The 16,505-nt window shown below is 42.6% G+C and overlaps 1 protein-coding gene across 3 annotated transcripts in view; it reads right to left on the reverse strand.

The window, feature by feature from the left end:
- The window catches only part of FOXP1 (forkhead box P1), a 738,073-nt gene that overhangs the window by 8,746 nt on the left and 712,822 nt on the right, over positions 1-16,505 (reverse strand). For all 3 annotated transcript variants that reach the window (XM_010861997.1, XM_010861996.1, XM_010861998.1), the window contains 6 exons: positions 12,356-12,557; positions 12,172-12,251; positions 11,471-11,572; positions 7,794-7,915; positions 6,010-6,079; positions 1,391-1,557 (listed from right to left, as the gene is read on the reverse strand). In XM_010861997.1, the coding sequence (XP_010860299.1) occupies positions 1,391-1,557; positions 6,010-6,079; positions 7,794-7,915; positions 11,471-11,572; positions 12,172-12,251; positions 12,356-12,557 (743 nt within the window). The remainder of the gene's footprint in view (positions 1-1,390; positions 1,558-6,009; positions 6,080-7,793; positions 7,916-11,470; positions 11,573-12,171; positions 12,252-12,355; positions 12,558-16,505) is intronic.

Here is a 16,505-nt window from a genome sequence, read left to right on the forward strand (position 1 = left end):
TCTGTGGATACTAGGAAAAACTCTCTTCCACTCAGCAGCTTCAGACGCTTTTGCTCCACAGTGAGTACTTCCTGAAGTAGCATACATAACAATTTATATTTGCTCTGAACTTCCTTAATATCTTAGTAAATACTCCTGTCATGACAATGATTTAAAGATGAATGCGGGTGTGATAAAAAAGTCAGAAACACCAGGTTGCTGGAGGAAGCATGATATACGGCAGTGGCAGCGTGAGAGATAAACACGTTCTTAAAATGTTGTGGAGTAAATGCTAAGGGACTGTTGTTATGAATTTACAAAGACTATTTTCATCTTTAAAGATCCTTTTCAAAGCACTTTGGGCATGAAATTCAAATGCTAAATAATCAAATTTCAGATTCCTCCAAAGCCACCAATTACCCACACTGGCAGGCAGCATTTTGCCTTTGTTGTTAGATGCCAATTCATTCTGTTGCTAATTGCCACAGGTCATATTTTCCATTCTGATCACTCAAATGCTCTTAAACTAAGATGTTGGTCAGTAATTCAGAAGCATTGTGCAGACAAGGGCTCTATTTCTAGGAACTGACAGCATGGTAAACACTGCATTGGTTTACTCCTTTAAAGCGGGCGTTGGTTTTACAGACACTCGCTAAAAGGGAGAAGCTGTCATTCTAGAGCATCCCTGGTGAGTCCTACGTGGGAAAATGGGGTTTCTTTTTGAAACTCTTCTTGCGAGAGAGGGAGTGGTGTCACCCTGCCTGCCTCCCATCGCCCACCCCCAGGGGCATCACACACACGCAGGACAGACAGCCCTCAGCCAGCACTCTGCACGGTCCTGGGCGTGCTCATTATACTGCCGTCTGCTGCTATAATGCCCCTATTAATTTTCCTTTTGATATTTTAAGAGCAATCTATAAATCATGCCGTCTTTCCTGCGTGCCATCATTAATGCTTGGTAATAGCGCTTCAGCGTGGCGTGCGCGGCTCACCATTATCCCACAACCAAGTAAACAAGCATCCTTTCCCGCCCTGCTGGGTTCAGCACGCCGGCACGTCGGACAGACAGTGAACTGTGTCACAGGATGCATACCGCTTCTAGGAGGAAAACGTAAGGTGGCTGAAATAATGGCCTGAGCTGACGGAGCAAGGGCAAAAAGCACTCCCCTTTGTGGCTCTGGGCATTTGTGGGGCTGCAGGAAGCCTACTGCTTTTATGGGTCGGATATAATAAGTAAGTGGTCCTTTTAGCTGCGAACCGAGTTGAACAATTCTGGAAGCACCCACTTCTCCCTGGGTTCTAGGAAGTCGGAAATGACAGAAAAGGTGTTGACAGCAGTCAGAGCAAGGCTCGTGTGACAGAAAACCAGGGGGATCTGATGGCAGAGGTGCTGCAGGTGGGCAGTACTCACACAGCTTGCAGAGGGGATCTGCCCGGACTGCTGTCGCTCTCGTTGCTGTTGGTGTGCTCCATCGCCCCGTTCAGCTCTTCCCGGATCGCGCTGGCCAGGTTGCCCAGAGTGGGGTTCCCCATGGAAGCCGTAGTGTATAGAGGTATACTGTTCTCAGCCATCGAAGCCTGCCATCAACCCAAAGAAAATGCATGAAGACACAGGGTGTACAGACAGGGAGGCTATCAATTACAGGTGGATTCGATGGTCTTCAGTTTACAGTCATTCTGGTATAGTTGGCAAAGACAAGTTTCTAACAGGTCTAGAAGGGCTGTGATTTAAGAGTCAAGCTGATGATGACACGTGTCCCAAGCTGGGTTCCAAAGAGCTATAGCTGGAGGGACCGAGGCGCCTGTGGAGTGGAGGCACAAGCTTTAGACAAGGCTATCTCATAACGAGTTTTCTGTCTGAAGCCTTTTTTCAAGAGGAACTGAATATTTCCAGATCACAGGGAAATGTAATGGAATTTTCATTTCTTTATCCACTTCGATGACTCCACTATTGGATATTAAAGATTTGATCAGATTATTCTGGCTGCAGAGCCCAAACTTATGAGAACTTCCATAAACATTTATGTCTCAGATCCTATAGAAAAGGAAGAGATTATAGAATTGGAATCAATTTTTATCTCCCCTCCCCATCATTTCTGTTTTAATGATTTTTGAATCTTTTTAGTGTAGTCTGAGATAACTGGTTGAAGGTAACTCTATGCAATCTTTCAGGTTCCAACCAATCATCTGGAATTTGAAGACCAAAGAAAAAAGAAATCTCTGGCAAAAGGAAGCTGTAAATTGTATTTCTTTGGGGGTACGTAAGTACATCCATATGGAAGGTGACAAAGTCACTCTAAGTTGAGTGTCAGCTAAAAAAGTGTGGAAATGGAGAGAAAAAGAAAGATATCCTAAACCCTATGGTTGGATGTACTGTTCATTTCCTGTCTTACTGCACTGGAAGAAAACGACCACCCAGTCTGAGAGGCAGACACCAGTCAGACCTCTCACTGGGCTAAAGTGTCCATACTGCTTCATTTGGGTCATGATTCTGACCTAGTAACTTTGCATTTTATTAAAGAGGACAGACTTTCAAAACCTGGCAGCTGTAATTAGACCAAGATTTATCAAACTCGTTCCCTTGCAGACTACACTCGGCCTGGTTTTCCATCCTAATGAGGTAAAAGTACAATCACAGGACAATCTGGTGCAGTGACTCCAACTGGCCAGTGATACAAGAGTCCAAACGATTCTAGAAACCCTGGCTCTAGAGACCAAGTAAAACCCGCAAGTGGAGAGAGAACAGGTGAGGAGCTGGGCTGCAGGGAATCTGCATGTTAGACAATCACAGTCTCACTTGCTGTACAAGGTCCAAAGCCAGAGACGCCTTCGAGATCCAGGGACGGATGACCTGCCCACACCTAACACAGCATTGGCTAGGGATGACTTCGAAGCCAGGCCCACTGCAAGCCCACGGCTTTTCCTTCCCTCCACTTCTGAATTTATGTAACTGCCTTCTTCTAAAAAGTGGGGGAAAAAAAATCCCATTTTCATTTCCAAATGTGGTGAACTCATCTTGACGAACAGCACATCTGAACATTCCTCACTCTCCTACAGTTTGTCAAATAATTTGCATCAAGTACTTTTTTCAACAGATCTCTTGTAATTGCAATAAAACATTTTGTCTTTTTTTGGCAGAGTGAAAAGTCAGACCCGTTGCCTGATCCGCCCCGCACCAAACTGCAGCCGGACACACATACTGGCTGCCTTTACTTTAGACGACACAGTGGCCCTGTTTCTCCCTGACACGGAAGTTCTGCTGGGACCATTAGTGAGTCTCTTTCACTTTTACAGTCAGAAGGTGGCAAGAGTGGGGCCAAGCTCTAGCTTGCTGTTTTTTTCTTGCAGCTTCTCCAGTCAAAGATGGAGAAGTTCATACAACACTGAAGTGCTCCAAAGAACGTATGCTTTGGGATGAGCTGGCCATCCTACGGACAGGGCAACCTTTTCAGGATGATTCATTCTCTGTGGCTCTCAGTGTGTTCTGGGTCAAGGCCATTTCCGATGGGAAGTGGATCATAAAACACGGGCTGACACTGGTGAAAGGCATCCAAAGGTAAGCACTTACTTACACCGATCCCTTGATTCTCAGACAAAAAAAGACATAAATGAAGAAAACCAGTGTGCTCCTCTTTTAAAAAAATGACAACGTGGGCTGCAGTGAGAAACCCGGTCGCTCCTACACAAGACAGCTTCTTGGACATTCTCTGCGTGAGTGACCAGAGCCACCTACCCGAGCTTAGAAAACTTTCCACCAACGGCTCAGGTCTAACCTAGTGGCTCTTTTTGTACTTGATGTCCCTTGTGGAGCAAGGGGTTACAGATTTTATAAAGGACTGGTCCAATGCAGAGTACGAGGTTTCACATCACACTGGCCCCTCTACCCCCCCAAACCGAAGATGCTTAAGTCCTGTCCCTCCTGGAGCCTTAACTGCTCTGAGATCCCAGCGGGGAGAGGCAGTCTATAAATATGAAGCTTTACGGTTACCCTTAGTTACTTCACTTTTTCAGAGCATAATGCAATCTGTCCCGAGTCCAATGTTTTATTTCTGTAGTGGATTCTGCTGTCCTATTTTATATATTGTATATCACGCGTTATGTTGCTCTAGTAATCTTTTGAAGATGTTGTTCCACTATTATTTTTACTTGCCTTGAAAAAATGGAAGTGGGCAGGAAGGGAAGGCCTGCTGGTAGACTCTTTATTTAAGGTGCACGGTGGCAAGTTGTCTGAGGGGACTGTCTACTGACCAAGGACCCAAACTCCTGGAGGAGAGGGAGAAGATCCATTCCTCAAATCATGACTTGAGACCCAGGTATTCAGCTCACCTCAGGATAGATACAAAGGATTCTTGGGAAAATGGTGGGCGAGTTTGGGGCTATCACTGAAAGAAAGAAAGGGTGCAGGGCCAAAGGTAAATGTTGTAGAAGTAAAGCGTGAGCAGTTCTGTAAAGAGAAAGCACCCTAGTGGAAATTAGTCACAAAGTTAAGAGGATCCAGAGGCTGGAGGATCACTGCTGCTGGTGGGCTGTGTTGTTTTTTTTTTTGCCTGGCAGCCTCATGAATGTCAAATGTGCTTGTAATCTGAATACCATTCCAGATAGAGCAGCCTTTAAATTCACACTTCATAAGACTCCAGGGAAAATAAGCTACTAATGAATGGTATTTACAGTGGCGGCATCTAAGCGTGCCTTCATTTGCTTTTCTAAAGTTACTGTGTAAACTACAAGTAATTAAAAGAAACACAGAAAGTAGTTCCTCCTATTAAATTTGGTTTGGGCTGTGTGTGTGTATGTGTGTGTGTATATATATATATATATATATATAAATATAATTACTGAAAAGCTAAGCTGAGTGAATTTGCCTCTGAACTCAAAGTGTGTTAAGGCTGTGGATGCTCCATCCTCAGAAGCCCGAAGCCTTCGCTGCGTAAACTGGGAAAACGGTTCTCTAGAACGCCGGGCAGGTGCTCAGTGAGAACAGGAAGATTGTTCTATCGCCTCTTCAGCCAACTTTGTTCCTCTTAATGCCGAGTGTGTCCATTGTGTTTTCATCACTATCATCCCCTTAAGGAGCCTTTTAAAGACATCTGCTTCTCTGTGCCCTTCCCTCGGGAAATTTTAATTTTGGCCCATTGAATGGGCACAAGACTTCGTCACATCTGCGTCAAGAACACAGGCTTCGAAGGTCCCCAGGACCCTGTCCACCTATGAACTCGGGAGGACGGCCCTGCCCAGGTAAGTTCAGTACAGTGTACTCCAGTCCTCTCTCGATTTGGCCGTGACTTGATTGTTTGGTAACTGAGATGTGCAATAATTAGAAGGCTTGACAGATGCCAGGGCTGCCCTGGTACTCACATCGGGGAGGTTACCTCCCTCCTGCTCAAACCCCGTGTCTTCACCCCCCACTACTGGTAACACCGGTTACGTAAGGACGGCTTGGTTTGTCAGTAGGAGACAAACATCCTGCAAGCTTATTATGTAACCTTGAGCAATCTGCTGGAAACCTAGAGTCTAACTCTATCGCTTGAACAAAAACAGTTTACTTTTACCAAGCGAACCAGACCCAGCCTCCTCCCTCCCCAATGAAAAGATGCTAAAATAGACTTTAAAAGAAGGAGAAGAAATAAAAAAGCTCTGCTTTCTCTTTAAACCCGTGAACAATAGAAGGTCATGTGATACAGTAGCCTATCATCCAGCACATTAATAGCTGTGCTAGAGTAATTACACTTGTGGTATTTTTGCCTCAAGTGAAATTCTGAAATAAGAGGATGGAAATTATGATACTGCTGATAAATATTAATAAGTGAACTTTTAATTTTTTTGCCACAATATTCAAAATGCTAAGCATCCTGCTAATGCTGAAGCAGCCCGATGTGTTTGCCTCCAGGGAGTACGATGCTTTGTGCACTTAAGAAAAAAGTTTAACGGAATTAAAATTTAATATCTAATTAGAGCGAGGCTAATATATTTTGAAATGAGTGGGGGAGACATGTCCCTCCGCCACAGAGTCGGGGCGGCCGCTCGTCTTACCTGTAAAGCTGCATTGAGAGGTGTACAGTAGGCGTGGCTGGTCTGCATGTTTTTAATAAGGGAAGGGTTACTGTGTGAGAGAAAGATAAAAACTCAAAGTTAAACACAATCACCCCCCGAGTTCTTTGCTAAGTCTTAAGCTTTCTGGTATCCTTCCAAATCAGAAATGTCTCCCAGTCCCCAACCCAAAGGAAAGTCGGGTTTCTCCCTTTCACCAGGGGCTGGTCTGTGTGAACACCTCTGAGTTGGACAGACCTTGCTCTTCAAGCAAACTGGGGGTAAAACTGCGGACTATGTAATAATTAGCTTGGGCACTTCCTCCGTGGATGAGCCTTTGTCAACTTGGAGCAGCCGCCCTGACTCCAGCAGGAAGGCTGATGCTCTGGGATGTCAGTGAGCAAGGTCTCCTGGGAGTGGGCGGGAGGAATCCTGGCTCTTAAGCGTCTTCAGGATTTGAGTTCTAGAACAAATGCTAGAGGAATGGCAGGGTAGCTCTGAAGAAGAAGTCTTCAAAGCTCATTTACTGCCAAAAGGAAAGAGGCGGGGTACTCTAGGGAGGGTTGGTCAGCCAAGGCTGGTTCGTCTCTCTGGCACAGCCAAGTTTGTGAGCATACAAGAATATGTCCATTTACTGACCAAATGATGACAAGATACTGTTTTAAGAACATCTCTAGATAGGAAGGATAAAAATACTTAAAAAAAAAAAAAAAATCACACATGAGGATATGGTCAGAAAGCGGGGGTGGTTTTGGGGAGGAAATTACCTACATTGATCAATGATCCTTAAAGGAAGTAGATGGATTGTTAACCAGTTTCCTTCCTATGCTCGGAGCACTTTTATCATTCATTTTACTACATTTATACTGTTATACTGTGTGAGCCAATAAAAGAAATTTACCCCAGTAAATACACATTTTAACTCTAAAGAAGAGTTTCCTTTTCACTTGGAGGAATTAGGGGTCACGCAAAAGCACTGAGTTATAGGGGTCCCCGTAAAGCTGCTGAATCAAAAGACAACCCGTATTTGCATTAAAGACGTCAAAAAAGCATTATTCAGGGCGCTGGTGTTCCAAAGGGAAACAAGAGCAATACATGTACAAATCACACGATTTAGTTCCGTTGCAGAAAGCCGTGGCACTGCTACGTGGTGAAATGCAAAACTATTATGGGATGAGTCAACCATGCAAAGCCAAAGCAACAGCAGAAACAAAAAACAAAAGCAAGTAAAGGCTCTTACTGTGCGACAAGCTCGTCAAAGTTTTCATCGGGGCAGTATTTGCGAGGACGGCCTCGTTGAATATGGCGGCCACGTTTAAACTCTTCATCATCAACTGTCCAAAAGGACCCAAACTCATCCTCTACTCTGATAAAGCACTTATGCAGTGAGAGGTTGGTGCGAATGGCACCCTGGGATAGGAGCAGCAGCAAAGGAGATGAAGTGGCAACAAAAGGAGAGAGGCAGGGTTGGGGGCAGAACAGACATCCAATACAGGGAACAGGAAAAAGAAAATAAAATGCCATAAGCATAAGCCAATGGTTTGTGAGGGTTAATATGCATCGCCACCTAAAAGCTACTAGCATGTGATGCAACAGAGACCAGCAAGCAGGGCAGGGGACTGGCGGGCATACAAAACAGGAGGGATGAAATGCTTTTTTGCTTCCCTTCACTGAGACAACGTGAAACCAGGTGTTTGGTCTAACACCGTCTAGCAGCCAAAGCCTCTACGTGACACTGGTTAGCGCGATCCAAGCTAGGCTAAGAAGTTCAAACATGGCGGACGTACCCACTGATCTTTTGTGGCCTTCGTTTTTGGAATTCTACTTCATCCACTGTCCATACTGCCCCTTTAACGTTTTCTACTCGCACAAAACACTTGTGAAGACTAAGATTATGACGCACTGCATTCTGCAGCAAGTATAAAAGAGAGAACATTTTCTATAAGAAAAAGACTCCAAAAACAGCAGTAAATTCAGCCTCACAGCCCACAGTTGTAAACCCATCCCCAAGAGCTGCAGCTCCCACCCCTAGGAGGACCCTCCTGTGCTGAAGGGTGCCTCTTCCAAAAAGAAAAATCAAAATCCAAAGTGATGAGTTAACTGTACTTTGGCATTTTCGCCTAATCTCTGGTAATAGTTAACCAGAAGTATTTTTTAATATGTGTATTAGCCCCCAAACAGGTTTCACAGCCAAAATATAAAAGTAATGTTAATATGACTTCAAAATCAGGAAACAAGCATAAAACACTCCCTTTTAAACCCACTCGTCTCTCATACTAAAATATTAGCTCCCAAATATGTTTCACAGCCAAAATAGAAAAGTAATGTTAATATGACTTTAAAATCAGGAAACAAGCTTAAAACTGTCACCTTTAAACTCACTATCTCTCATACAAAAATGGTTTAAGTCATTTTGCTGCTGCTTTTTTATTCTTTGAAGTTTTGGCTTTAACACCTTTGACCCATTTTCTCAGATTTCTTCAGAAGAAATGGACACTGGCTGTTTACCACTGAGAGCACCGCCTCCTGCATCTGACAGGATCAGAGGATGACATGACCCTCACTGGATGAGCATCCATTATCAAGCTATGCCTTACCTTCCCAAATATATAAAAGCTGGCCCTTACTAGGGGTAAGTGCTTTAATTAACAGAGAAAATGCCAAAGGGAACCATGAGTAGAACTCTCAATGGCAATTTGATGGCTTCTATTTACATATAACTTTCTTAGGGTAAAAAGTAAATTCTGGGCACTCCTGAACTGAAACCCTTGACATATGTAACCTACCAAAGGAGGAGCTCAACTGAAGGGTGAAGAGTTTTTAACATCTCACCTTTCCTGAGTTTCAGGAAATTCCACAACCCTTACCAGGTAAAGTACCAAGCACAGCTTCACCTCTTCAGTTCTCCTGGTTGAACTTACTGACACTCAAAACTGGACAGGAGGATGTTTCAAAGAAACCCATGTCATTTACTCCCAACTTTCTTCTTACAGGGAATAAGGGGACAATGGGGGCATAAGAAGACGATACTAATACCACACCTCACATCCCTCCTAAGTCCTTCACTTTACTTCAGCAACACTGCTATCGCTCAAACATTCTGTATTCCTTCCCTTCACCGCTTCCTCTCTCCCTGATCCTTTCCAGGGGCAGATCTTGATCTGTTCTTTGAGAGGTGTTTCCATTTTTGGATAATCACCACTGGTGACTCTGTGAGGAGTCATGCTCAAGAAGTGTGATTTTTCTGGTCTCATTTAGAAGGTAATGAGATAAATTTTATCACATGGCATGATGGAACTGCTCACAGAAAGAAGCCATAGGATAAATACTCAAGGAATTTTTGAGCAATGTCAGCATAATTGGGGTGGGTTCAAGACTTTCAAGTGACTACAAAAGGATACCCCTGATTCAAACAGGTTTGATAGGTTTCTATCAAACAACAATCTCTGGAAAATATTTGGCATTATACTTGGTAGGACATATTTCTCCACATATATATGAGTCTTTAAAAAGCATTTTCTTTTTTATATTGCACAAAGGCAGAGATAACAGTAGACCCTTAGCATTCTTTATCTCCTAGAACAACACTGAAGTGCTTGAAATAAACCCAAGTTTCTTACCAAAAAAAAAAATAAAAAAAAAAAAAAATCCAGAGTACATGTATCCAGAGGACACCAAACTGGGAACAGAAAGCAGCATTTCTCCTCATCCTACCATATCTACTGTTTTACAGTAAGTATCAGATGTACAAAACTGAAAAAGCCATGTCTGAAAAACAGGACTGCTCTAGAACTGTCTAAATTGTACAGTCATATAAATTAAGATGTAAGGTCAAAACTTAAGTTTCTGTTTTTGAAGACTGTACATCCAAGCACAAGCAACTGGAAATAGAGAATTTCCCAGAAAAGGTGAGTGAGGTCTTCTCAGTCATCACTTTTACCTGGAATTTTAACTTTTGTGTAAGATCGCAGCACAAATAGGTCATGGAGAGAAAAGTATATGTATTTATGAATCATTAAATACTTCACCTAGGACTGTTTATATGAATGGCATTTTTGCCGGCACTTTACAGAAATGAAAAAGTTAAATCTCAAGATTTGAGCCTAAATATCACATTCAACACTGGTAATTATTTTAAAATCTGATCATTTGCTATTTGTAAAAGGGAATTAGAAGAAAATGTCTGCTTCATGTTTATACTTCCTAAATTCTGAAAAGCATTCATAGCTGAAGATTATTTTATATTTTCTCTTCCTCGGGGCAGGCTGAGGAAGAGAAAGGAATATTTTGAACCAAGTTCCTTCAGTGCCCATGTGTCTTAATAGAAAAAAGGTACATTGGGTCATTATTCATAACTCTGTAAGTGTGAAGAATTAATTCTACGGTTATATTCCTTTTGTTTTAAAAATGCTAATTTATGACAAATGTAGTACAGGAAATGTATTTTCCATGTTTGATTTCCTCCCATATAAAGTGAATAAGCAGCAAGGAAAACTTCTAGTTCAAGCAAAGCATGTTTTATTTACACCCTATAACAAACCCCTATCATCTTTATAATAAAACTGTGTAAAATATTTGCATTTTAAATATTTCTAAATGTCTTAGAATTGGGGGATTATAAGAATTCTAGATATTAAATATGCAAAAATAATTAATCTCCAATAGTACCTGCCCCTTTTTCTACAGCAAAAATATTATTAAAACAGAAATTATAGTGAGGAAATCCAAAAATTGCTGAAAGGTTAATCTAATACAATGCAATCAATACTAACATAATCTATACACTAACTGTGGAACTTGGATTGAGGACTGTTGTATGATCACAAGCCTTGCTGGGGGCATCCCACTTGGAGCTATGGATGACTAGTCTAGAGCAAATGGTATCAGTCAAGTCATTTATTTCATAATTACTTTTCTTCCCCACAGTTAAATGAATATCTGACAGTCTCTTCACTTAAAAAAAAACACACAACTTTTATACATACATACATATACATATACATACATATATATATATATAGGGTTCTCCTGTAGTAACTTCCATATACTGTGCTAGTGTTTGGAGTGTACAGCCTTCTCCACTTATCTCACATTTACCTCATCATTCTTCCACATTACTAATGGCTAAAGAAAAAAGTTATCTATGCAGTCTCTGCAGAAATAAATACTGATGGTGGCTAAAGACCTCAAGGCGTGAGGTTTGTGTACACAAGACAACCTCCTTCCCATTCCAACCAGAGAGAGGCAGACAACTTTGGTCCATGTGATGCCAAAGTAAGGGAGTCTTCCATCCCAGCATTTTTAACGCCACAGTAATTATTTTCTCAATCCAATATTCCTACAAATTAAGACTCTCTGAATGTATCAAAACAATATTATTGTAACTTACAAGACGTTACCAACAACAAACTCTCCCCTGTAAACGGCAAGATCCAAGACTAGACACACCTGCAACAAAGCTTACCTTCCACGTGGCGGCATTACGTCGGAAGTAAGCAAACATTCGTGTGAACCAGTTATAGATTTCGTTTAGTGTTAGCTGCTTTTCTGGAGATTCGAGAATGGCCTGTGAAGTGAAAGTAACAGAAAAAGATAATTTATGACCAAATCAGCACAACTGTCATTATACAATTTTTGGAAAATAGAAACTAATTGTGATGCTGAGCTAAAGCCTGAGAAAGGTTTCACGAAATGATCTAAGATGAATGGTTCTATTTACCAGTTCAATAGCAAAATTCAAAATGGAATTATCTAATTGTTTTGAGTTTTTATTTCTGTTTCCGTACAGAAATATTAATTTATTAGTCATTCATAAAGCTGAATCAAAGAGAAATGCAAAACATTTCACTAGCTGATTAAAGCTCAGTAATTATTTAGAGCCCAGATTAATTCTAGGGATCAGAGATTACTGTAGCTTGTGATAATTGACTTGCCATCTTTAAACAGGCTCATTTTCACTGTTGTGTGAAATGAATTTCCTAATAATCACATCGTATTGTAATACTTAATCAAAAGCAATTATGTTATATATTGCAGTTTTAAAAAACCTTATAGAAAAGGTTTTAGCATGCTTGCATACTAAACGGTTTTAAATCTACTTCATCAATATATCCCTGTACACATATACCTTCTGATGCAATTTCACAAACTGCATTGTTTACTTACCTGCCTAATTAAAGATGCATATGTAAATGGTGGTCTAACTTCTGCGTTCTTATAAAATTCTTGGTTCTGCGCAATATCTGCTAAATAAGAATCATTGTCCTATTAATTATCACTTTTTACAAACAGGCTGGTCGACAAGCACTGCTGATTACAACTCTATGTGAGGCAAGAATAGAGGATCTACCTGAAGAGATGGGCACGTTGTATTTGTCTGAGTACCGCCTGCGGATGGGGCCCACCGTTGGCATGCTGGTGGTGGTGATGACGGGGGGGCCTTGGGTGGCGGGAGTGATGGGGGCGGTGGGGGTCGTAGGAGTGTGAGGTAAGCTCTGTGGAGAAGCCTCTGACGCAGACTTGGAGAGGGTGACGCTGGACACCAGATTCAGCTGTGAGGAAAGGGAGAATGCTTAGAAGAGCCACCGAGAGCGCACCGAGGCCCAGCGGGAATGACACGGGGAGGCCTGGCCAGCGCTAGGCCTCTATGTAGACGTTTATCACCAGCTGAAACAGGAGGGACTTCCCATGTAAAAGCTGTTTATTAAAATTTCTAGCATCCTTTCCTATGATTCTTTTTATTGTAGTTGACTTACAGGTACACAGCTAAGTGATTCAGATCCACACACATATCCTTTTTCAGATTCTTTCCACATATAGGTTATTAAATATCTCTTGCAATGTTCTCCTTTCCTATTGCTGAGACAGTTTTTTTTTTTTTTCAAAGACAGTTAACTAAGTATTTACAGACACAAAAGGGGTTACCTAGCCTGATGAGTGTGAGAAATTCTGGGTCATGATGTTTCTTTAATCACAACTTCACACCCCTCTTTTATAGCCTACTATGCCTGGTAAAGCTGGAAGAGGGAGAGAGAGTCCGTGTAGCCCCAAAGAATACTGATGCTTCAGGAAACACCAGTTGAGATGATACAATGATGATACAATGGTATTGACCTGAGCTCTGTGACAAACCTTTCTGAATTGGGCTAGTACAACAGAGACACTATTTTTACTTACTCTCAATAAAAGTCAAAATTTTATTTAAACAGCCACATGTTGCCAGTGGCTGCACCACACTGGGACAGGCTCACTCAACTCCATGATGAAACTTCAGGGTTGAGAACTACTGCAGAAAGGCCTGGCCCATGACCTATTAAAAAGAGTGGAACCAATCCACTAAACATTCATTTAGCTCCATCAGCTGGCAGAGACTCCTCTTTGAAAGCTTTATGTGTCATCTTCGTTAAACTCTATCCAATACAGGATTGGAATCTGTTCATTTAAAACAAACATGGCATAGGAGAGATCTGGAACTATAAAAAATAAAATCTCATTTTTTTCCTTCTAATTTCAAATGTGTAGTAACAAAATGGAGTAATCTAGTGCTTCAAGTAAAGACATACCTACTAGTTATTTGCAGTAGCATGGGGGAAGACGAACGAGTCCTGTTTTGGGGCTTCCTTCCTATTACCTGTTTTGCCTTTGCCTTGAAGTGTTTCTCTTAATAACACTGGAAATATAAGCCTATCCTCCCCCCACCCTTCAAAAATCTGCTTGCTACTGAAACACTGTATCTGGCTCCACTGAAGAACTTGGTTGTTTTCGACACAGTTCTTGCAGTTTACCCAGAAGTGCTCTCTCAGAAACCTGCTGCTTCTGCTGCTAAGTCGCTTCAGTCCTGTCCGACTCTGTGTGACCCCATAGACGGCTGCCCACCAGGCTCCCCCATCCCTGGGACTCTCCAGGCAAGAACACTGGAGTGGGTTGCCATTTCCTTCTCCAATGTATGAAGGTGAAAAGAGAAAGTGAAGTCGCTCAGTCGTGTCTGACTCTTAGGGACCCCATGGACTGCAGCCTACCAGGCTCCTCCATCCATGGGATTTTCCAGGCAGAAACCTGCAGCTACCTCCAATCCAAAAGAGCTTAGCAGAGCAGGATTACTTGGTATCAAAGTGGAGCAGGAGCCTGTGGTCCTCATTCCCACCCACCATGTCCTTGCCTGCCTGTGGAGAAGCCTTAGCCAAGGAATAAGCTTGATCAGAGAAGTGAGAACACGCAGAAGAAACACAGGAAAACAGAGGAGACCCGATAGTAATACTGCAGCCACGAGGCACAGTCACAGACCTTTAGTCCCTCCTCAGGGGCTATGGATAATATTCTGAGCCATGTCCTGCAAGCTGTTTTGCAGATACTGAAATCCCCACCAGGCAAGAGAAGTTAACTACATGATGGCCAGAATGTAGCCATGACAGAAGCTGCCACAGTCCCAGGAAATGGCCTCAAGGAAATGGGAACTGCCCGACCCTGGAAATGAAGATTAACTACTGAAAACAATCAAGATGATGCTGGGCAGACCACCGATGACCAACTTCAAGATGACTGTCAGAGCTGACTGTGCTGTTTCTGCATGTAGCCCCCCAACCCCTGTCTATAAATGCTCTTATCCACTAATTGTCAGTAGGGAAGAGTTGACCTTTGAACTGGTGTCTGCCCTCTTCCCTCACCCTCATTTGCTAGCATCCAAAATAAAGCAAGCTTTCCTTTCCACCCACTTGGCCAATTTACCGGCTTTTGAGTGGTGAGCAGCTAGACCTGGGTTCACTAACAGTATGAAAATCTGCCTGAAACCAAATTTTGAATCACTTAACAAATTAAGTCTGTTTCACCACTGCAAGAGTCCTAAATCCAAAGCATTATTTGTAGAAACTATTAAAAATTAGATTCCTCTGAGATCTAATCAAAAAACAGATAAAAACAGAGGTCCAATTTGTTAGGAAGACTCAACCTTTCTCATGTCCTAGTAGTGAGAAATGTCAAATACTGTTGAGGAAATACTGACAGAAAAAGATAAACATGGTGCTGGAAACTGAATACTGGGTGAGGCTTTGGGTTGGGTTTTCCTTTTTATTCCTCCCTTGAAATGCTGACTCAGCCAACATCAGACACACTCCTCCCAGCTCCACCCAATTTCTACCCCAGGCTCCCTGCTACCTGATAAGAGCAAGCTATGGAGATGGCACCATCCTTAGGAATCCCCCGGTAAGCTGGGCAGACGCTGGGAGCTCTTTTTCACCAATGCTGGCAACTTCAGGACACACATTTGCAGAGCAAGTGCTAAAGTCTTGCAGAGCACTTACAGGATGGAACTGATCTGGGGGTCACGGGGGAAGGCAGGGGCAACCACCTCTTCACCTTGGGCCCCACTCACTGACCAAGCAGAGAAACAGTATATCTAAACATCCAACAGCCCAAGCAGCTGGTCTAATGCTCATGAATACACAACTTGTAAAAAGCAGATGCTGTCAGGCCTAAGAGTACCTGAATGCCCAGGAAAGTCATGGGCGCCATCTGCAAACACAATGTGGTAAGCCCCTTGCCACTGCCTGGCTTCACTGAAGTTCTCACGCCATCACGGATACTTGAGATGCTGCACTAATATTTTACAGAGAAGCAGACAGGATCTCATCAGAGATTAAATAACTTGCCCATATTCACAATCCGGACTCAAAATCGAATACACACTTGTGATTCTAGGCCCTCTGTATAATATTCTCCTTCTGCCCAGATAATGGGAAAAATAAACACGAATCAGGTTCCTTTTTCAACATGCTCATTTTTGGAAAGGACCTGGGGATTAGCTTTTATCCTGCTTATGAATGGCATTCAATAATATTTCCGAGCAGACGACGGCAATGGAAACTGCAATGACCAAAACAGGAAGAGAGCAGGCGACTGCTGCCCTTGGAGGGCTTACCATCAAACGCAGACACTGATGAAGGGAAAACAGGCATCACAATCATAAAACAATTCCAAGAACCCACTCTGCTTTCTGGCTTCTTGGCTGAAGAACATTACCCTAAACACCACAGTGCTCTTTAAAAGGTAATGAAAATGATAATATAAATACAATGTCCTCAAGAAATATGCATGGTCCTTTCCAGTTCTGTGAGGAAGATCATCAAGTCCACTGGGTTCTAGCTCACTGCCAAAAGCCCAAACTCACAGAAACATTCAGCAAGTGCAGGCCCATCTTTTGGGAGCTCACCTACAAGAACAGACAAGCCCCACAATATGGGTACGAAGTCATAAAACGTGAAAAGAATGTCATTCTTGCAGCTCTGGCAAAGGTCTTAAGACTTGGACCGCTTCTACCCCAAAAGCAACAGTAAAACAGAAAATCCCTCCCGGTTAGCACAATCCCTGACAACAGAGAGGCAGCTGAATTTTCTGGAGACTGTGAAACACAGGTAACCAGGGGAAATCAACACCAAGCCAGGAGAGAGCAGAGAGGGGATTTTTACCAGGCTTGACAAATGACACCGTGATTCACACCCACCGCT

Source organism: Bison bison, unplaced genomic scaffold (genome assembly GCF_000754665.1).
Source record: "Bison bison bison isolate TAMUID 2011002044 unplaced genomic scaffold, Bison_UMD1.0 scf7180017864474, whole genome shotgun sequence".
NCBI classification, from domain to species: Eukaryota; Metazoa; Chordata; class Mammalia; order Artiodactyla; family Bovidae; genus Bison; species Bison bison.